Consider the following 22122-nt stretch of genomic DNA (forward strand, 5'->3'; position numbering starts at 1 on the left):
ATCATCAATCTTTATAACTAATTGATTTAATAATTTTCTCGTTTAATATAAAATAACACATATTTAATTAATTAGGAATTAATAAAATGAGGAATTAGGGTTAATGGAATATAAATTTTTGGGATAAATATGAGATAAAATTCTAGAGTTTCAAGGGATAAACCAACGAATAGAAATCGGGGATAGAAATTGGGATAAAAGATATTTCATATAAATATATAATATTTATTTTCATAAATAAATTAAGTATTATATTTTTTTTTGTAATCAATAATATGGATAATCATGGGATCAATCTCTAAGGAAATTTTAGGATTTCAAGGATAAAAAAATCAGGGATAAGGGATACAATACTTAGGTTTATATAATTAACCTTTAAATATTTTTATTAAATAAATATATAATATTATTATTAATATATTTTCTTAAATATATATCTTTGTAAATAAATCAATGGATAAAATCAACTTAAATTCACCTCAAATCATAAGTCATCTGCCTTATTGCATTGAGACATTTTCCAAAAATCAATTACTCTTTCGTCCCCGATGCGTGAGAACTTTAAAAAGAAAAAAAGCAACAAACAAACAAATATTTTCTAATAGAACTACATGACTTTGATCCTTCAATAAACTTGAGGGTACATAGACATAAAGTTGTAAGACTTTAACAAGTATAATAATAAAAAAACTTTTTAGGTTCTCCTTTTCTCGATTAATCAATTTTCTTTTAAATAATAAAATAATTTTCAATAAATAAATAAATAATTAAGCAATTAATAATTAATAAAGAAAACATCCTTAGGCATACAATAACCCTAGACTTAGAGAAGGATCTCATTTAGTGTATTGAAGGTGAGGGGTGTCTAGTACCTTCCTCTCATTTAACTGACTCCCGAACCTAGTCTCTCACCCTTAACCGTTAAGTTTTATCATTATATCCCTGTTCCTTAGGAATAAATAAAGGATGATGGCGACTTTGTAAATTTTTCAGCCGCAACAGATCGTATTTCACTATGCAGATAAATACATAATAGAGGGACCCTATGTTTTAGGCGACAAGTGAGGGCTCTTCTCCATTGTTAAGGTTTGTTGTTTCTTTCAACAAGTTTGTTTATTTTAGACTTAAATGCACTTTTGATCCCCTTATTTTGATTTATTTTTTTTTAATTTTAGTCCCCTTTAAAAACATTGGCCCTGACATGGTATTGTCTATGGGGCGCCACGTCACATATTTTCTACCACATAGTATATTTTTATAAAAATAATAATTTTAAAATATTATTTAATATAATTAATAATTAATTAATATAATAATATATATTAAATAATTCATTGTACTATGTGTCACTAAATAATTGGACAATACATAATGGAAGAAATAAAATATTTGAACTTAATAAGAATCAAACCCACGTCTCACCAATTACTAACTAAAGACCTTTTCCATCCACACCACTACATTGTTGTTAATTCAATTACCATAAAATGTATATATATAATTAGGTACAGTGCTGCATGACAAAATTGAGGTAAAGACTAACCTCAAAATTATGGTCTAAAGCCTGTTATGGAGTTTATGACATTTAACTTCTCTATGCAGGTTAATGTTGGATTTCATGATGCTCTTCTTCCTACCGAATCAAATATTTATATTCCAATCATTGACATTCTCAACCTCACATCTCCATTAATTGTAGTGTGCATCGAGTTGTATTAGATATCGAAGTGTCGAAGCAGGTTGCTTGACACAAGATTTTGACTTAGACCAAAATAGGTATTTTTGGCCTTTGTAATTTTTGGGTTTTAGCTTAGGGAGCAAGCTAGCTCAACTATAAATAGGGGGAGTAACCCCTATTTTCAGAACAATCTTGTAACAATCTTGTAATCACTTGCAGTTGCAAAATTAGCGAGATTTCCCACAGGCTGCGGACAGAGAGAGACTTTGCAGAAATCATCTTCTTCTCCAATTTCCGTCAAACCCTAATCTTCTTTCTTATTCAATTTTCTTTTCTTATTTTCATCATCATTGTGAAGCGATACAATCTTGCAACCAATGTTGGTTAATTCACTCGAGTGAAGAGTGAAAAACATATGGGAATTAGATCGGTTGATTGGATCTTGTTCATTAAGATTGACTCGGAATTACTCAAAGTTTTGGGTTTAGTTCCAAAAATTAGTATCACGAGCCTTTGGTTCAAGAAAGGGACTGACTTACTTGTATCGAAAGTCAAACGGCGCCACAAGGGTGGTGAGTAAAAAATATTCCGTTGAAGAGTGTCAATAGCGCTAGGGTGGTGAGTAAGACGCGTTATGTGCGATACAATAGTTTATGGAAGTAAGAAGAGCTTTCACTTGAGGGGGAGCATTGTGGATTCACACTTGAGGGGGAATGTTGAAAATGTATCAAGTGTGAGTAGTATGAGTAATAGTCACACATTGATTAGAAATTTGGAGACTTGAGCATTTATAAGTGAGAGAACCCACCCAACTATCACCTTAAGGTTTTGGGTGAAAATGTGGTGTATCTTTCACAAAGGTGTTTCTCTAAAAATAAGAAGTCCCACAAAGTTTAATGCTCCATAGTGAAAAACTCCCCCAACAAACATGAGCTTCAAAAACTCCAATTCGCACTCTCTTCTTGGGGCTTATTTCAGATTTCCTATTTCAACATTTATTTATAACTCCAATTTTCACTCTCGATTTATCATTTTTTCTATCAATAATTTAGGTTATAAACTATGGTATGACGAGTTTGTTTCTTGACAAAGTGAGGCAAGTTTCAAAGGGTTTTTTTGAGCTCCCAAAGGAATAGAAACTTAAATGTGCTAGGGAACCTAATGGTATGGAAGGATATGGAAATGATGCAATATTTTCGGAAAAGAAAAGGCTTTGTTGGACTGATAGAGTTTATCTTAAAGTGCATCCTAAACAACAGAGAAATTTCAATGTCTAGCCTTAAAAACCTAATGATTTTAGGTATAAATTCTCAATAACAATGAATTCTCAATTTTGTCATGCAGTGTTGTACCTGATTATATATACATCTTATGGTAATTGAATTAACAACAATCCAATGGTGTGGATGGAAAAGGTCTTTGGTTAGTAATTGGTGAGATGTGGGTTTGATTCCCACTAAGTTCAAAAATTCTATTTCTTCCATTATGCATATCCCAATTATTTAGTGACATATAGTACTATGAATTATTTAATATATATTATTATATTGATTAATTATTAACTATATTAAGTAATATTTTGAAATTAGTTTTTTTATAAAAATAATGATGTGGCAGAAAATATGTGACATGACGTCCCATAGACAGTGCCATGTTAGGGCCACGTCACAAAATAAGGCGCCACGTACACAAAATAGGAGTGAGACCAAAAAAACCCAGAAAAAGTTGAATTGAGGGACTAAAAAGCTGAGTTTCTTTAAAGGGGAACTAAAAGTTAAAAAAAAATTCAAATTAAGGGGATCAAAAATGCATTTAAACCTATTTTTTATTTTTAAAAAAATATCTTCACTTCTTGATTAGTCCTTTTAATCTTTCGTAGTGCTTCAAACCTTCAAACCATAGTCAACGTATCAAAACCTCTACAAAACACACAGTAGGCCCCAAAATAATCGCTCCAAACGACAAGTGTGGGCTTTTCTCCATTGTTAGAGTTTTGGAAATGATTAACCATTGTAGGAAGATACTGGAGATTGCCACACCCTTTTACTGCTTGGTTCGTTGATGCTATTTGTTATTCCAGCCTTGCCGGATTATATTCTTCTATGTACGTGACCATAAACCACGACATGCAGACGACTTTTGTAGATAAGTGGCACTCAGAGACATCATCTTTCCACCTACCTATAGGCGAGATGACCATCAATTTAGATGATGTCTCATGCCTCCTACATCTTCCCATTAGGGGGAGATTACTGGACCACGGGAAGATTGGGCGAGAGGAAGAGGTCGATCTGATGGTTACCCTGTTGGGGGATGACCTAGGTAAAGCGGAAAATGAGATAACTCTCACTATAGGTGATCATGGACGATTTAACTTAATGGAAAACCTTTATAAAGGACATTTGTAGGAGGCCTTGGATGCCGTAGGCGATGCTATACAGGTTTAGTACCACTGTCATTGCGCATTGAGGTGTTACCTCTTGTTCTTAGTTGACACGTCGATATTTGTGGACAAAAGTGAAACATAGTTCAATGTGGTCTATCTTAAGTACTTCACAAACCTGAGTGTGATTCACGAGTACACCTGGGGGCTTCTTGTTTCGTCTACCTGTACTCAAAGTTGGGTGAAGCTTATCTTTGGTAAGCAAAGTAGATGACGGGGTGCTGCGCGCTGCTTACGATAATTTCTTGTTACTAATATTTTCATAATTCATTTGTTACACTTGTTATTAATATTGTATCCAAAACATTTTCAGGGATGGATCATCTCCTAGTTCCCTCGCATGACCAAGTTTGAAGTTGTGCCAGACTACATAGAGAATTGGTCTCATGTAGTCGCTTTTGTTCCGTACAGTAGGAATGGTGCAGTCGATCCATTCATAGTCTCTCTTAACCATATGTTACAAATGACACTTGCTTCTGCCCATACGAGGGTCACCGTCAAACACGTCAGTTTGATGTCATTTCCTTATACTCTAACTGACTGAGATGTGGGGCATTTCTTATGTATCACTATATGTCTGAGTGAGTGATGCGTCAATTTGGCTACTTGCAGATTATTCTGAGACCTCCCCATGAGCCCGCTCCTCGCAGTATGCATCGTAGAGATCTACGGGCGATATTGAGTGATTTCGAGAGTCGCCTGGTACCAGAGGAGTATCTTCGAAAGCCATCTCATGTACCCTAGGCTTGTGCTAAGGGTTACTTTACATGGTTCTATAGGGTGTCACACCCTATCATGATGCCAGTCACTCCTAGAGGACCACCTATTCCAGCTAACCAGAAGGTACTCGAGGTTCGGGATGAGTAGACAGAGAGTGCTACGACGATATGTCGACGTGTTGCGAAGATGAGTAGAGCATCCATAGAGTCAAGACTCTTTAAGGATAACAATCCTCAGTTTTTCTTAGTGGTGTGCATGGTTTCCAAGTTACAAAATGTCGTTCACTACAGGCGGCAGAAGAGGCATGCGGTTAGACATCCCAATAGTTTATATTGGGATGTATTTTTTTTGTATTTTCTGATGTATTTTCGAAAAAATGTTATGTATGAATTTCTTGACTTTTTCTATCTTTAACTTTAATATAACTTCATCCTACTTTGATTTTACGTTAATATAAGTTAGTCTCACAAAAATTGAATGTTTGGACATTGATGTTGTTATGATATGACTCAGTTAGGATTCCGAAGATGTCTTCGAAATAATTCTTCCTTTGTATTTTCCATGCTTTAGACAACTTTCAAGGGACATTTCGGAGATGTATCTTCGAATACACCAAATATCATACGAAGATCCATCTCCGAACCATTTTATTCAAAATGAGGTGGATCTCATAATATCACATTTTGATTGTGATTTGTGATTAAAATGAAAAAAACTTAGATACAATTTCTTAAATGTTATTTTTACTATTTTCTAATGACAATCATATAATTTTTTCTTACACACATGTAATATTTTTATGTTTTCACTCTTTAAAGGATATTTAAGTACACATGTCATATTTTGATTAGAAAATAGTAAAAGTTACACCTAAAGAATTGTAGGTAAATTTTCTCCTATTAAAATTATTTATATATTATTTTGGTAAAAATGAAATTATAATTATTATTATTATTTCATTAAATATAAAATTATTATTATTATTATTATTATTATTATTATATGTGATAAAAGAAGGAATACAATGAATTTAATTTATTATATTATTATTATTATTATTTTATGGTAAATTTGAAGCTATTTTAATGTGACTTTAAAATATGATTAAAAAAATTATTTAAATTATAAATTTTTTCAAAAAATACATAAATACAATAATAGTATGAATAATAACTATAAATATCCCCATATAACTAAAAATCTACAAATAATCATATGACAATAGCTAAATATAATATTGTGCCCATGGATAATCATTCCCATCACTATTTATTTATTATGAATCAGATAATTTTTGTAAAACAAAAATGATAAAACAGCAATAAATATGGTAAAACCTAGAGCTATGTACGTGTCATCATCTAAATGGCCCATTCGTTGGGAAGAGCGTATCCAACCGTTAATCCTATTTCACTGTGCAGATAAATACAGAATAGAGGGACCCTCTCTTCCAGACGACAAGTGGGGGCTCTTCTCCATTGTTAGGGTTTGTTGTTTCTATCAACAACGTTATTTATTTTTTATAAAATCTCTCTTCAATTCTCAATTAGTCTTTTTAATCTTTCGCAGTGCTTCAAAGCTTCAAACCACAGTCAACGTATCAAAACCTCTGCAAAACACACAGTAGGCCCCAAAATAATTGTTCTTTTTAAAAAAAAAATCTTTTATGAATTTCATAAATTTGAAATCTTTGTAATGTTTTTCTTCTGGGTTTTGATCATACTTTAATGGGTATTTCTTGTTTCTAGGATGGAAGTGAATCATAGCGGCGGCGATGGTTTCAGTGAAGAAAAAGATACGCCGGAGACGACGGAACAACAAACGTTGAATGAGTCGGAGTCTCCGTCGGAGGCGGCGATGAAAGAAGAGCTCTCTGAAACGGGTAATCACAATCATGACGAGTCTCGTTCAATGGATATTATTCCGATTCCGAATCCGATTCCGATGACAATAACAGTTCCGGCGGCTAAGAAGCCGTCGAAGGACCGTCACACGAAGGTGGAGGGGCGCGGTCGGAGAATCCGAATGCCGGCCACATGCGCCGCGAGGATCTTCCAGCTGACGCGGGAGCTTGGTCACAAATCCGACGGAGAAACAATACGGTGGTTGCTAGAACAATCCGAGCCTGCCATCATTGAAGCAACAGGCACCGGTACTGTTCCAGCCATCGCTGTTTCCGTCGGCGGGACGCTAAAGATTCCGACATCCTCCGCGGCGAGGCCCGACGGGGAAGACGTACCAAAGAAACGAAGGAGGAGAGCTTCAAACAGTGAATTTGTTGACTTGAACGAACACGCTTCAATCTGTTCAGGACTGGCCCCAATAACTCAAACCGCTTACGGCGGCGGAGGTGGCGGTGGTGGTGAAAACGGTGGTGGTGGTGGTCTAGTTCCGTTATGGCCTGTGGTGAGTAATGGAGGATCCAATACAACAGGGCCATTTTTCATGTTCCCGAATTCAACTATGAATCAGCCACAGTTTTGGGCTATTCCTGCGGCGCCGTTTTTTAATGGACCCATTTCAGATTTTGTTTCTACTCTGCAAATGCAAAATCAACTTTCAAATGCTAATGGTTCATCTTCATCTACTCTGGCTCCTAGTTTGATCTCAGCTTCTACATCAACTTGTTCTTCTGCAGTTACTTCTTCATCTTCGGCTGGACCTACTCAAATGCTCAGAGATTTTTCATTGGAAGTTTATGACAAGAAAGAGCTTCAGTTTATGGGTTGTTCTTCTGCAAATTTAGACTCACCTCCCACTTCAAAGCCTTCAAATTAAAGCTCTGTTTCTAGAATAATAAGCTTAGACTTCACAAGTTAGAATTTAGACAATTTCTTTTTTTAATTTGGAAAAAAGCATGGATAGTTTGTGTCTATCTAAATTTTGTTTTTTTGGATAATGTAAAAGGACAATTTTAGATTTTTTTTTTAAGGAAATCCTGGTTTCTGTTTATTTATTTGTTGTTTTTGAAAGTTTAATATTTAATTATTTTTTATTTTTTATATAAAGTTTATTTAGGTGAACTGAATATAAAATTTACAACCATGATTATTATTTTTAGTTTAATGAATAGTATAAATATTAATTTATTATTATTAATTAATGAGATTCTCATATAACTAATATATATTTCTAATTATTTAATTCTAAAATAGAAATTGGGAAGCACATGGTGGAAAGAGAGATTTGGATTAACGAGTCAAAGAGGAAAGTATGGGGTCCAGTTTGCACGTGTGAGGTTGAAACGGTGTGAGGATGGGTAGCAGTGTGCGTGGCAATGGAAATTGGATGGGTAGCAGTGTGCGTGGCAATGGAAATTGGAAAGTGGGGTATAGGGAACGGTCACGTGAGGTGCTTTGAGCACGTGTTATTCATGGGGCCCACAATTGTTTGTGGGTGGGGAAAGTGATTTGGTCCGTGGAGCATGGCTAGTGGTTGTCGTTGGGCCACGAGATTTGGTCATGTGACTGCTTGATTATGGCACGTGTGGGTATGATTTTTGTGAAGCTCTCGTGTGTGGAACCAGGCTGGCCCTGTTTTACACGTGTCAACTATGTAGATAGGGTTGTAGGTGGTCCACTCGTGAACCAATAGTTTTCTGACACATTGTGTCCTTCTCAAGGGGTTTTATTGTGAATGGTTTATTTGAAAAAAATAAAATTAGATTAAACATATTTTTTACTTATTATAATAAATAAGAAAATTATTTATTATTATTTAAAAATATCTATTTTAATATTAAATAGTAATATAGTAATGTCAATTATTATAAACGTGTAATATGTCAAAAAAAAATTAAAATAATAAATGTCAATTATTATAGATATGTAATATGTTAAAATATTAAAATAGTAGTGTCAATTATTACATGAATAAAAATAATTATATTTTTAGTAGTATAAATACTTTTTTTAGTTAATATAAATATCAAAAAAAAAATACACACCAATTTTTTTTTTAAATTATAAATGATATCATCTTACTTTCTTTTATCTTTTTTCTTAGTTTATAATTAAAATAAAATTATTTATTATTGGTGTATAAAAATTAATTAACATCTTGATAGCCTTAATATTGCTCTGTATTAAATTAAAAAAATATTAATATTGCTCTGTATTAAATTCAAAAAATATTTTGTATTGTTATTTATTGTTGTATTTAAGAAATAAAAATTAAAATAATCATATATTATTCAAAGTTATTAATATAATTATATTATGTTAAAAAAATACAACTATAGAACTTATAAGTCGGTGAAGGATTCAAAGGAGCATGTCTTGAAGTGAAGAACCTCCTCCAAGTCAAGCTATCGACATTGAAATCTACATTATCATCAGAAACATTGGCATTCCCAATCACTAAAAGAAAACTCTTGAAGATCTTAGATCCCCCCTCTTTTCGACTAGCTTCTAGTTCTTGTCTTTTAGGAGGAGCAAGAAGCATTCCTTTTTCTCTCGCTTCTACGCAAACTTTTTTTTTATAGAAAGAGAGTCAAGGGGGCAGAGCTTTACTTAGCCTTCTCCCGCCTTACTTTGTTAATATTTTTACAATTTTCCAACATAGGGAAGGAATATTTTATTCCAATCCTATATCATTTGTTAATAGATAGGGCAGATAGCCCCCCTGAAGAGAGGTCCTTAAGGATATTGTGGAGAGAGCATAGGTTCTCGCTTTTTCTTCTCGCTAACGATCGACATTCTTTTCTTCCCCCTTCCGAGAAATGATCAAAGAATCTATGGTTGACCTGGCCCCTTTTGAAGACAAGACACCCCCTCCCCTTTTTCTTTCTTTCCTTTTCAGCTTTATAATTGGGAATCCACTCCCTCTAATCCTCTTTCTTTCTTTCTTTCTAGCGCACTGCTTTATTGTATTGCGCGCATTTGGTGCGCTATTGAATAACATTCTTATAAGTGGTCAAACCATCTCCCCATCTCAAGGAAGTCCTCTACTTTGGTTGGCTAATCGATCTTCCTCTCTCCGAATTGACATTTTGATCACCTTCGTTGTACTTACTCTTTCGAAGGATCATCCGTTGAAGCAACTTCCTTGAACCTTTCATCTCTCCGCATCCCTCTTAGGGATTCGAGTGAAGTAACAGACAATACGACAAAGCAAAAGCTAGCTACTTTTATATTTCTTCGGTGGTGTGTTGTCACGCCTCTCAACCATCAGATTCATTCAAAATGTTTTAATCTTAGCCCTTGGTTCTAATTACCATTGGTGTGACGCGTTTGACTTGGTGCATTGTGGATAGCGCGCACTTGGCCATCAGATATGACCCCTCAATTAATGAGGGAGATCTGATGACCCTTATTTTTTTGGATTTTATTTTATTTTCTGATTTTCATTTAATCCATTTATTTTGTTTAATTTGTATTAATTTTATTTTTAATCCAAAAAAATGAGACTTTCACCAAAAATCTTTAAATATTTCCCTCTTTCATTTTATGAATTAAAATTATTTTTTGGATTAATTTTGGTATTTTTCATGAATTAATTATTTTTGTGCATATTTTTAATTGTTTAAAAATACTTCTGACTTTTCAAAAATCATGAATTTTTTTGTCTAAAGTCCTTTGACCTTCATTGACCTAGGATGAATCTCTTGGCCATTTATTTGGTGTTTTGAAGAGGTTTTAGGTTTTGGCCAAATTAAATTGAATTTAAATGAATTTTTAATTTGACTCTTAATTGATTAATTGTGTAAAAATTATGTTGAACCATTTTTATTGACTTGTGATGTTTGACTATGTGTTTGGGCCTTGGTCAAGGTTGGTTTGACTTTTGTTGAGTTAAAATCATTGGATTTAGGGGATTGATGAAATGTACATTTCATCTCCCAAAATGAATGAATGATTTTAATTTGATAGAATTCCTCCCATGACCAATTTGTGTTTCTCTCATCTCCATCCCTCTTCATTTGTAATCTCATTCTTTCCCATCCCTTTCATTGACCAATGAAATCTCAAGGTCCTAAGGCTAATTGATTCATCAATAACCTTGTGTTAGATGAACTAATACAAGTATGGCTGAGATAGGTCAATTCCTTTGATCTTTTTCTTTTAGAGTGTGATATGTTTTAGGAGTTTGGTTCATTATACCAAATCTCTAACACGCATTAGCACTAAATTTTTTATTACCCGACCTCAGATAGTTGTGACTTCTAGATAAGTCCAATTACGATTGCTTAACATAGAGCTAAATTTTGACCCTAAAGACATAGCATTCTAGTAAGTGGGATTGTAAGTCTCCCCCTTTCATGGTATTGTATGGAAACTTGGCCTTTTTTCCGTCCTATGGAAGATGTCTTGGTTCAAGGATCCATGCTTGTGAATAGAGGGTTAAGTGTTCTCCAAAGAATGACTTAATCAATAAAAAAAGCAAAACTCCAGTAACATCTAATTCACTTTGACTAACACTAACTATTATTAACTTTGCTTTACTTTCAAGTCATTTACTTTATGCAATTTAATTTCAAGTCATTTACCATTCATTTCCATTTTCATTTCATTAACTTGTTTATGTTTATGCCATTTTCACTTTGCTCATTTGAGCCATATATTGTGATTGTATATATTTGTTTGTGTATATTGTTTGTGTTTGTGGTCTTAGGACCTTAAAATACTTAATAAACAACAAAAACCCCTAAAAAATGTTGTGTGGACTGTTGAGTTTGATCTGAACTTTTGGACCTAGGATTAGGCAACATTCCATATGCAAAAAGGACTTGGCCAATGCCAACATTCAGAGACCAAGTTATTGTGATTTGAGCCTTCATCTGATGCAAGTATTGGGATCTAGTTGAACTAATCTACTATATTGTCTTGATGCAACTATTGTACTGGAGTCTGATGCTTTTCTATGAGTTTGATCAATGAGAATTTCAAGACAAAAGAAGAATGCTAGCTATGGATTTGTTTGCTTGGATGTGGCTATCTTTATTTGATTCCTTGATCTTCATGATGTTTGATATTGCTAATTACTTGCTGATTATTACTTGGTTCAAAGTCCAAAGGGAAAATGGGTTTTCTATATGACATTCTTGTCTATTGGATTGCATCCCATTGGTCAGATCTTTCCAACCCTTAACTTTTAAATTTGTGCTTAAGGTAGCCTCTTCATCTTCTCCCACTTCTTAAATTTCAAATCTCTCCCCCTTTCAAAAACTTTCTTTGCTTGTGATTTCAAACTTAGACATGTTTTAAATTAGAAACTTTAGCCTTATGCCAATGAATCTTCAAACTTTTTCTTAAATCAAATTTGTAAATAAATCTAATCATATTGACTTAAAATTTCAAAAGACAAAAATAACTAACACTCATTCAAGCTTTTGGGCCCTTTGTGCCTCTTTTCACTTAAATTTTGTTAAAAGCAATTTACTCATTTTGAAATTGTTACCACGAACTATGAGGTTTTGATCCCTCATTTTTATGTTGGTACGTAGGCACGAGACCGAAGGACTTGTCAAACACAAAAATATAATCAATGAATTCTTTTCTCATCCCCACACTCTATTTTTCTCAAACATCTTTTATACCAAAAAACACATACACACATAAAAAAGGGCTCCCTAGGAGTACCTAGGACACTTTGGGTGCTAACACCTTCCCTCTGTGTAACCAACCCCCTTACCTGTAATCTTTGGCATTTTATTAGTTTTGATTTAAAAAATTCTTATCTTTCGGTTTTTTTCGTACTTTTCCCTTTTCCTTTGGAAACAATAAAAGCGCGACGACGACTCTGGTTTTATTGATGTTAAGCTTATCCATAGCTTGATGGTCATGAATTTACCGCTACAGAAATTAAGTGGCGACTCAGTTGGGGAGTAGCCCTCAGTGGGTTTAGCCTACTTTTTTATATGTGTATATATTTGTATATTTGATGTTTGTATACTTGTTTTTATGATATAATCTGCTTGTTGTGCTTGGTAATCTCTGAGTGGTGAGATAAGTTCTAACCTGAACTTGGGTGCAATTAAGATAGGAGGATGGTATAGTCATGTTCGAATTGTGTGAAGTAGTCCTTAACAAGTTGGCTTGAGATCTATCTACTCAGTGGAGACTCTTTTGGAGTTACTGATGTCACATAAGTTATTTGTGGATAGGCATTACTTTCTCTGATTTGGGGTCTGAGAAGCTGAGAACCATAGAAAATTTAACCCAACTTGGCCTATTTAGGACGTAGTGCAGAGACTGTTCAGGTGTAAACTTGATAACAGTTGTTACGTGATACCACACTCAGACGAGTTTCTCTTATGAATATTATGGGTTGATGAGTCAGTCATCCTAACCTGTAATATCCGATAGATGGGATTAAGACTCTGGGAACTTTTTAGAACATGATCTACAAGTTGATATCCTTAGTACACTCCTTTGGGATGGTTCTTAGCCCGACTCCATGCTCGTGACTCACAACAACCCCTTTGATTCTTGGTTGATCCGATCAAGTCTTGTAAATACCAATGGAACTTGGGTGTTGATAAGGTGAAAACCATAATCCACCAAAATGGATGATTGATCTTGACAATGACTTGATCCATCCATTGACATTTGTTTGTGCTTGCCTTATGTGTGATCCCTTGTTTGTGATTGTCGCACTCATGCATACATGCGCATCATGACATTCATCAAAGAAAGTAAATTTCAAGGAACTAAGGTCTTATTTGCAAATATTTTCATACCATGGATTAGGGACGAAGGAACACTAAGAAGTACAGTTTCAGATGTCCGGATTTGAAAGAGCTAAGTAAGTTATCATCCTTTGTATTATATCCCTTGGACTTCAAGCAACGTCATGGGAGGCTGTTATCTGTGTTATCTGCTGATGTACTTGAAGGACTTCTAAGTGTGCTGGTTCAATTTTACGATCCTCTATACCATTGCTTCACTTTTCCCGATTATCAGCTTATGCCTACGTTAGAGGAGTATGCCCATCTCTTGGGAATACCCGTTTTTAACAAAGTGCCTTTTAGTGGATTGGAAGAGATTCCCAGATCTCACATCATAGCTGAAGCTCTTGACTTGAAGAAGTTTGAGATTGAGACTCATTGGGTGAAGAAAGGAGGAATTTTTTGGTTGAGTTCTGAGTTCCTCATTGGAAAAGCTACTGTCTTTTCTCAAGTTGGTAATGTGGATGCTTTTGAAGCCATCTTTGTTTTGCTCATCTATTGTTTGGCTTTGTTCCCTAATATCGACGGTTTTGTTGATGTTAACGCCATTAGATTTCTTGATTGGAAATCATGTTCCTACTTTGTTGGGTGATGTGTATTTCTCTATGCATTTAAGGAATTCTAAAGGTGGTGGATCTATTGTGTGTTGTGTTCCTCTTCTGTACAAGTGGTTTATTTCTCACTTGCCTCAAACGCCTGCTTTTCTGGAGAACAAGCAATATCTACGGTGGTCTCTGATCGTGTCGATTCACAAGTGCACGAATAACGTCAAAGTAATATAAAAGAATATCGATCCCACAGAGACCAATCGTCAATCTATCGATTACTATCATTACGGTGTTTATCTAAGGCGGTATAAAAGAGATATTGGGTTTGCAAAATAACAGTAAATAATAAATGCAGGTAAAGACAGGTTGAATGTAATTCACGTCAGTTAACTGATGTTTCGATTGTCTAAATAGAACTACTTATGAGGCAATATTTTCTACTCTTGAAAAGAATCCATTTAACAGGAACTGTCGCTTTCGCGTATTCAGAACCGAGTTTACCCTTAAATTAAGGCCTTTGATTGTCACTTATAAAAGGTGCGCAGAACGCTAAAGTAGTAAACCTACTTTTAAGAAATGAGACTCGTAAACTTAGTTGAAAAGTGATTTTGATTTGGAAAGTTTACCCAAGGAGTTTCCTGATTTTAAATCTATCAACGCGTCCGAAAATAGTTTCAAAAATAGTTTTTCCTTAAAGTGATAAAAATTCCTAGTTACTAAGCCAGGGTGCTTTCACACTCCTAGAATAGTTAAAACTAACCAAGTTTGTTTTAGAAAACTCAAGTTAAAAATCAAAACAACTTTTTAAGTATTTCTACAGATTTCAATATGTGAAACATTACTTTAACCGCGATCCTTACATTCTAACCTTTAAAAGATTTAGCCAGACATGGTAACACAAACGAACACAACGATGTTAATCATGATGAAAAGTTTGTTTTAGAATGTGAGGCGTAGAGAGCGAGTAAAGTGCGTAAAGTAAAGCGGGTGCGGAAAATAAATAAAGTAAAGCGGGTGCGGAAAATAAATAAAGTAAAGCGAGTGCGGAAAATAAATAAAGTAAAGTGATGCGGGAAATAAATAAAATAAAAGCGATGCGGGAAATAAATAAAATAAAAGCGATGCGGGAAATAAATAAATAAAGCGATGCAGGAAATAAATAAAATAAAAGCGATGCGGGAAATAAATAAAATAAAAGCGATAAATAAGAACCTGCTCCAAACTGAGGCTTTGATTCTGGTACAAAAATAAACCTCCGACTCCTGAAGCTAAAGACGACAACAACTCGAAGTGACCCAACTCAATCTCACGAAGGTGCGATAACCCCCCGATGTGACGGATTATCGCTATTACAAATGATAAATATATGCTTAGTGTTGTAAAACTAAGTTGGATGATTAGAAAACAAAATGGAATGAACTATTTATAGAGGATTTCAGCAGCTTGCAAAGACCATGGTGCCCTCCAACTTCTCCTTAGTGGGAACGTGACTTCCAAAGGTGGCGCTCGCCATCCCTTCATGGCGCCCGCCATGTGTGTAAATGGGGTGGATCATGGAAACATGGCGGTTACCTCCTAGTTGAGGGCTGATGACTCATGGCTTCCCCTATAGCGGCCGCCATGTGCAACGCCATATGTGTAATTTCGCCGAAAAACCCTAATTTTAGGTCTTTTTGCTTCGTTTCTTCCAAAAGAGTCAGAGAGTGCTAAATATATGAAAACAAGAGAAAAGAGAGCATAATACAAACAAAATGATAATAAAGTCCTAATAAACATGTGAAATCCGAGTCAAAAACACGGTGTAATTCGGTGTGATCAGTCTCAGAGACTTATGTCCCTCACTAATGATGATATTGTTTGGTATGATTTTGCATTGAGTGGTGTGGATATTATTGATAGTTGTTGTGAGTTCTCTAATGTGCCTCTCATTGGTACACAAGAAGGAATCGACTACAACCTTGCTTTGGCTCGTCGTTAACTTGGGTTCCCTTTGATAGATAAACCTAATAACACTCAGTTAGAAGGTCTTTTCTATCAAGAGGGTAAAGATCCCCAACATTTGAAGCATAAGATGATTCATGCTTGGCATAATGTGCATAGGAAAGGAAGATCCGAGCTTGGTCCGTGCAACTGTGTAGCTTTGGAAGCTTACACTATTTGGGTGAAGAAGAGGGCTTTTGAGTTGAAGATGCCGTATGCTTGTGAAAGACCTATGTCTTTGGTTGTGGCTAAGCATTAACTCTCCCTAACCAAGATGTAGAGGAGTTGGAAGACACACTTTCCAAGATGAAGCAAGAGAGAGAGATGTGGGAAGAACAGTTCCATGCTTTGAGCCGAAAGCATGAGGAGTTGCAGCTTGAACCAAAAGACAAGGATGCACTTATTGAACTTCTCGAAGACCGAGCAGTGAGGAGACAGAGAGAGCCAGAGGGTTCATCTTCCTCTTGTATGCCTCATCCTTCTGGTGCTTGGAAGAAGATTGTTGGTCAGCTTATCCTTGAGAAAGCTCAGATGAAAATATCTTTTGAGTCCGAGATTCGACGCATCCAAAGGAAGTATGCACTCGTAACTAGATCACCTGGCACTGTTGCCAGAGGATCCTTAGGATGATTAGTTTCCTTTTCCCTTGTATTTTGTATTTTGGTCTCTGAAATTGTACTCAGTGTAATCCTTCCAAATTTTATGAATAAAAAGAGATTTTTATCAAATTGTCACTATTGTTATTATTTAATATTTGCAAAAAGAGTTTAATATGTTTCTTGAAATTAAAAACAAACAAACACATTGCATCTCATGCATCATTTTCATAGCAGGTTTTCTTCTGCCAGATGTCTTATCGGTTATTCTTCTGTGCTTCAGCCAAGCTGACTCACCGATACAACACTCGTGCCAATCAACCCAAGATCATGGAACATATGGAGCAAGAGAATAGAGAGTTGAAGGATGAGATTGCACGGTTGACTGCCATGATGGAGTCTGTTCTTGCCGCGCAAAGCCAGTCTTCACCAACACCTGCAACTCCTCCCCAGAGGACGGTTATTTTTGAGGTTGCTACCTCAACTGTTCACATTGCTGCCAGCCAATCCGATTCTTCCATGCCAGCTGGATTCCCCTGGGGAATGCCACCTGTCATACCCCGATTTTAGATCCACCTGCATTCATCCACTATGCATCATGCATTCATTTTAGTATAAACACTAATTCACGTCTGAGGTCAATCGTTGACTTTCTGGTCAATTAGTTGACCAAAGTCAACTGTCCATTCCCCAAATCCATATTGTCTTGATTTTGATAAACATTGGTCATTATCTAGGCTTTTCTTTTCGATCATGGTGCTTTTGATTACAAAATGGATTCTAATTATTTGACTTTTTTAATTTTCAATTTGATTTAAGTCTAATTCCAAATTTCAATTTAATCTTAATTGTTTTTTTTACTAATGATTCAAACTCTAATTGATTTTAATTTTCAAATAAATGTTAGAATTGATATCAAAGTAATTTTAACAAATTATAGATTAATTTGATTTTAATAGGTTTTATTGGTTTTTTTGATTTTAAATTGACATTTAGATGAGTCTTAGATCCATATCCATCTCTATAACCACAAATTCATTTCATTCAAACCAAGTTTGTTACAACCATTTTTTTTGTAAATGTCATAAGTTTCCGACACTAGATAACCATTGCATTTGCCAATTTCATTCCAATTCCAAAATACATTTGCGCTCAAAGCGCATAAATCACAAAACCATGACATTACACAAGCATTACAACATTTCCATAAATTACAAAGTCATGTTCCAAATTACATTTCACAACATTTTCTTACAAGTTCATCATATTACATAAATCCTACAAGTACAATCCTAATGAACAATCAAAGCTCCATTAATAATCCAAGCCATGCGCTCAAAGCTCCATCAAGAATCCAAATTCAAGCATTCCAATAATTCATTCCAAAAATGAAGAGTTCAACAACACATGATGACAAATCAATATCATAACAGAAGGTTTCAACATCACTTTCCAATTCCTAATAGAACCTTCAACCTACAACTAACTTCTACACTACAACCAATTCCCAAATTTCATCCAAAATCACAACCAAGATATAACCATGTTTCACAGAAATCCCAAACCTAATCCTAATCCCCCATGGGTCATGATTTATCCTCCAAAATGCATGTTAGCTTGCTTCCATCATGATTTCTTCATTTACAAGTAGCATTGTTCAAGGCCATGTCCGCCAAACCTACAAAACCAACCAAGTCACGACCACGCATTAGCACATTGCCATGAAGTTCAAACAGAAGTGATCACACTAAAATTTACGTATTTTCGACTCCGATTTCACATGCATTCTAGTTGTTTTATTGTCATTTTGTTGTGTTATTACTGTGTTTTCCTTTGTTTTCAGGTTTTTACTTTAATCGGAGCCCCGATCGAGAAAAGGAATGAAAAAGGGCTAAAAACCCTAAAATTCAGCATTTTGTGCTTATGGCCTACCCAATGGCGGGCGCCACAGTCCAAGCCATGACGTGTCCAATTCAAACTTCCATCAACTCCCACATTTTCCCACCACCTCCACTAAGGCACCCCACTTTGTGCTTGTGGCGGGCGCCATGGCCTTGTGGCGGGTGCCACAAGAGGAAAACGGTTTCCTCTATTTTCAAGTTGAAGGGCATCCAAGTCAATTCCACCTTTTTTATTTGCTTATAAATAGAAACGCGAATTCAGTTTTACAATCACCCAAACTTAGAGCAGACGAAGATCCGAACGTTGGAACAAGGCGAAATCAGAAGCAACTTTGTTTCACTTAGGCATATATTCAGTTTTATAAAATGGTAATCGCTTCGCATTGGAGTGTTACCACAATTGTGTAATTGAGTCTGTGATAGAGTCTGTACTCGAGTTTGGAGCACTTTGGAAGGAAGTTAATCCTGCCGCCATTTTCTTTTCCGCATTGCAATTTACTCCACCCTCCGATTGGAGCAGGTTTTTATTACTCGCCTTTACTTTATTTATTTCCCGCACTCGCTTTACTTTATTTATTTCCCGCACTCGCCTTTACTTTATTTATTTCCCGCACTCGCTTTACTTTATTTATTTCCCGCACTCGCTTTACTTTTATTTATTTCCCGCACTCGCTTTACTTTTATTTATTTCCTGCACTCGCTTTTATTTTATTTATTTCCCGCACTCGCTTTACTTTATTTATTTTCCGCACTCGCACTATTTTCATTTATTTTCCGCACTCGCTTTAAATTATTTACTTTCCGCACTCGCACTACTTTTATTTATTTTAATGCACTTTTATTTTACCATGTCTAACTAAATTTATAAGGTTAGAATGTAAGGATCGTAATTAAACCAGTAATCCGTACAATTGTTCGTAGAAACACTTAAAGGGCTATTTTAACTTTAAAATTAAGTTTTCCCGCACTTCAATTCCGTTGGGTAAGATCGAAAGCCGTCCAACGTCTTTTTAAACTTAATTGTTTTTAACTATTTCAAAAACAGCGAAATCGCTTTGTTTAGTTCATTAGGAGTTTTTAACATTAAGAAGAAAAGAGATTTTAAAACTATTTTCGGACGCGTTTATAAGTTTAGAGTCTGGTTCGTAAGAACCTCTTTTGGTTAAGAAATCCAGGTTATAATACTTTTCAACTTAGTCAAGATACTATATTTCTTAAAAATAGGTTTACTACTCTAACGCAATGCGCGCCTTTTTATAAGTGACAATAAGAGGGTTTGATTAGGGAGTACAACTCGGTTCTGAATACGCGAAAGCGACAGTTCCCGTTAAATTAGTTCTTTTCAAAGTAGGAAACATTGCCCATAAGTAGTTCTATTAACAAGTACTTGGATTATCAATTGATTACGTGAATTACATTCGATCCTGTCTTTATTAATTATATTTTATTTCAGTACTTTATTTTTCAATTGCACACTACAAAAACACCTATTTCGATTGCCTTTGATAAACACCATAACAACAGATAACGATAGATTAACACTTGGTCTCTGTGGTTCGATAATCTTTTATATTACTCTGACGCGTTCGTATACTTGCGAACATCAAGTTTTCCAACGCATCAAGTTTTTGGCGCCGTTGCCGGGGACCAAATTCGTCAAATTTCATTTTCATGTTATTATATCGTTTAGACTTAGGTTATTTCCCGCCGGTCGATGCGAAGGACCCGCAGCACCGGAAGTTTAAGCTTAGTAAACCCTCTAGCGGAACCTGAACGTTACGCTCGCGCACATTTATTCTTTCATAGAATTAAGAGAGCTATGACCAAAGATCAAAACCAAAGACCTCTTAAGGACTTCGCTCAACCATCTAATGAAGAACCTAGTTCTAGTATAGTAAACCCAATCATCCCAGCCAATAATTTTGAACTTAAACCGTCCCTGTTACAACTAGTGCAACAGAGACAATTCGCGGGTCTCACTACCGAGAACCCTAACCAACATTTAAAAATATTTCTTCAATTAGCAGATACTTTTAAAACCAATGGAGCTTCTCCTGAGGCAATACGTTTAAGATTATTTCCTTTTCCCCTTAGAGATAAAGCTCTATCATGGTTAGATTCCCTTCCACCCAATTCCATTACGACTTGGGATAACCTTAGAAGAGTTTTCCTTGCTAGATATTTTCCCCCGAGTAAGACCGCCGTTCTTCGAAACCATATAACTAGATTTACCCAAAACCAAGGAGAATCGCTGTTCGAAGCTTGGGAGAGATATAAAGAGTTGTTACGAGCATGCCCATATCATGGTTTAGAAAATTGGTTAATCATTCAAACCTTCTATAATGGACTTCATTATAACACAAAGATGACCATCGACGCTGCCGCAGGCGGTGCTCTGATGAACAAACCTTATCCTGAAGCTAGTGCCCTCATCGAAGATATGGCTCAAAACCATCAATCATGGGGAGTCGAATGAGCGACAGTGGAGAAGAAGGAAGCCCAAGGAGGAGTGCATGAACTAAGCTCTATAGACATGATGCAGGCTAAAATGGACGCATTAGCCCTCAAAGTCGAGCATATGTGCATAAACCCGAATACTGTAGTCGCAGTTTCGTCGGATTGTGAGATATGTGGAACCAAAGGACACCAATCCGCAGAATGCAGTCTATTAAACGAAACCCACTCCGAGCAAGTGAACTACACCCAAGGGAACCCATACTCGAATACCTATAACCCTGGATGGAGGAATCACCCTAACTTCTCCTATAAAAACAATAACCCTATTCAAAATAATGCACCTCCGAGACCTAGTTATCAAGCCCCTAGATCAAATCAACCTATGCAACCTGTGCCACCAAAGCCGAGCCTTGAGAAAATTATGGAAAATTTTATCACCGCTCAAACCCAACAAAACAAGGAGTTCATGAACCAAAACATTCATGTTAACGAATTGATTACTCAGTTAGGAACCAAGGTTGACCAAATAGTTACTCATGCCAAGATGCTTGAAACCCAGATCTCTCAGGTAGCTTTAAACCAAGCCCCTCAGACTACACCTGGAGGATAATTCCTTGGACAACCTCAACAAAATCCGAGAGGACAAGCCAATGCCATTACCCTACGAAGTGGGAACGCTTATGATAAGCCACCAAACCCAAGATTGAGTGAACCCGAAACTTCTAAGGAATGTACCAAACCCCCGGACAGAGTAAAGGAGCCAGAGGAATCTGAAAACCAGGAAGGTCGAGATAAAGGAGAAGAACCTAAAGATAAAATTTACGTACCGCCCCCGCCATATAAACCACCTATACCATATCCGCAAAGACTCAAACAAACCCAGATCAATAAACAATATCAAAAATTTATTAAAGTTATAGAAAAACTTCATGTAGAAATCCCTTTCACAGAAGCCATCACCCAAATACCTTCTTATGCAAAGTTTCTGAAAGACATCCTTACCAACAAACGGAGACTTGACGATCCGAAGCCTTTGGAATGTAATGCTATTTCCGAGGACAAACTAGCAAAGAAAGATAAAGATCCTGAAAATTTCTCCATTCCTTGCCTTTTGGGTAATCATGTCATCGA

The 22122-nt window shown here is 35.7% G+C and overlaps 1 protein-coding gene and 1 non-coding gene across 3 annotated transcripts; one reads left to right on the forward strand and one right to left on the reverse strand.

Moving 5' to 3' along the window:
- Positions 1-6096: 6096 nt before the first annotated feature.
- On the forward strand, positions 6097-7760 carry LOC127091786 (transcription factor TCP19). Of its 2 annotated transcripts, XM_051030491.1 has the most exons (3): positions 6240-6327; positions 6411-6464; positions 6590-7760. In XM_051030491.1, exon 3 carries the CDS (start codon positions 6591-6593, stop codon positions 7617-7619), a length of 1029 nt encoding a protein of 342 aa, XP_050886448.1. In that variant the 5' UTR covers positions 6240-6327; positions 6411-6464; position 6590; the 3' UTR covers positions 7620-7760. The 2 variants fall into 2 exon arrangements, with proteins under 2 accessions (XP_050886447.1, XP_050886448.1); XM_051030490.1 differs by having other exon boundaries at positions 6097-6464.
- A 12977-nt stretch (positions 7761-20737) lies between these two features.
- LOC127099181 (small nucleolar RNA R71) lies at positions 20738-20844 on the reverse strand. The gene has a single exon (XR_007793721.1). It is a non-coding gene; the product is annotated as a small nucleolar RNA R71 (small nucleolar RNA).
- Positions 20845-22122: the final 1278 nt, after the last annotated feature.

This window comes from Lathyrus oleraceus, chromosome 6 (assembly GCF_024323335.1).
Source record: "Lathyrus oleraceus cultivar Zhongwan6 chromosome 6, CAAS_Psat_ZW6_1.0, whole genome shotgun sequence".
In the NCBI taxonomy this organism is placed as follows: domain Eukaryota; kingdom Viridiplantae; phylum Streptophyta; class Magnoliopsida; order Fabales; family Fabaceae; genus Lathyrus; species Lathyrus oleraceus.

What these genes read in the sequence shown, in the direction of transcription:
- LOC127091786 (XM_051030490.1), top strand. Translation starts at nt 6,169, where the DNA reads ATGGTAAAACCTAGAGCTATGTACGTGTCATCATCTAAATGGCCCATT. An exon ending in AAACCTCTGCAAAACACACA is followed by an intron (nt 6,465 to 6,589) that starts GTAGGCCCCAAA and finishes TCTTGTTTCTAG; the next exon opens with GATGGAAGTGAATCATAGCG.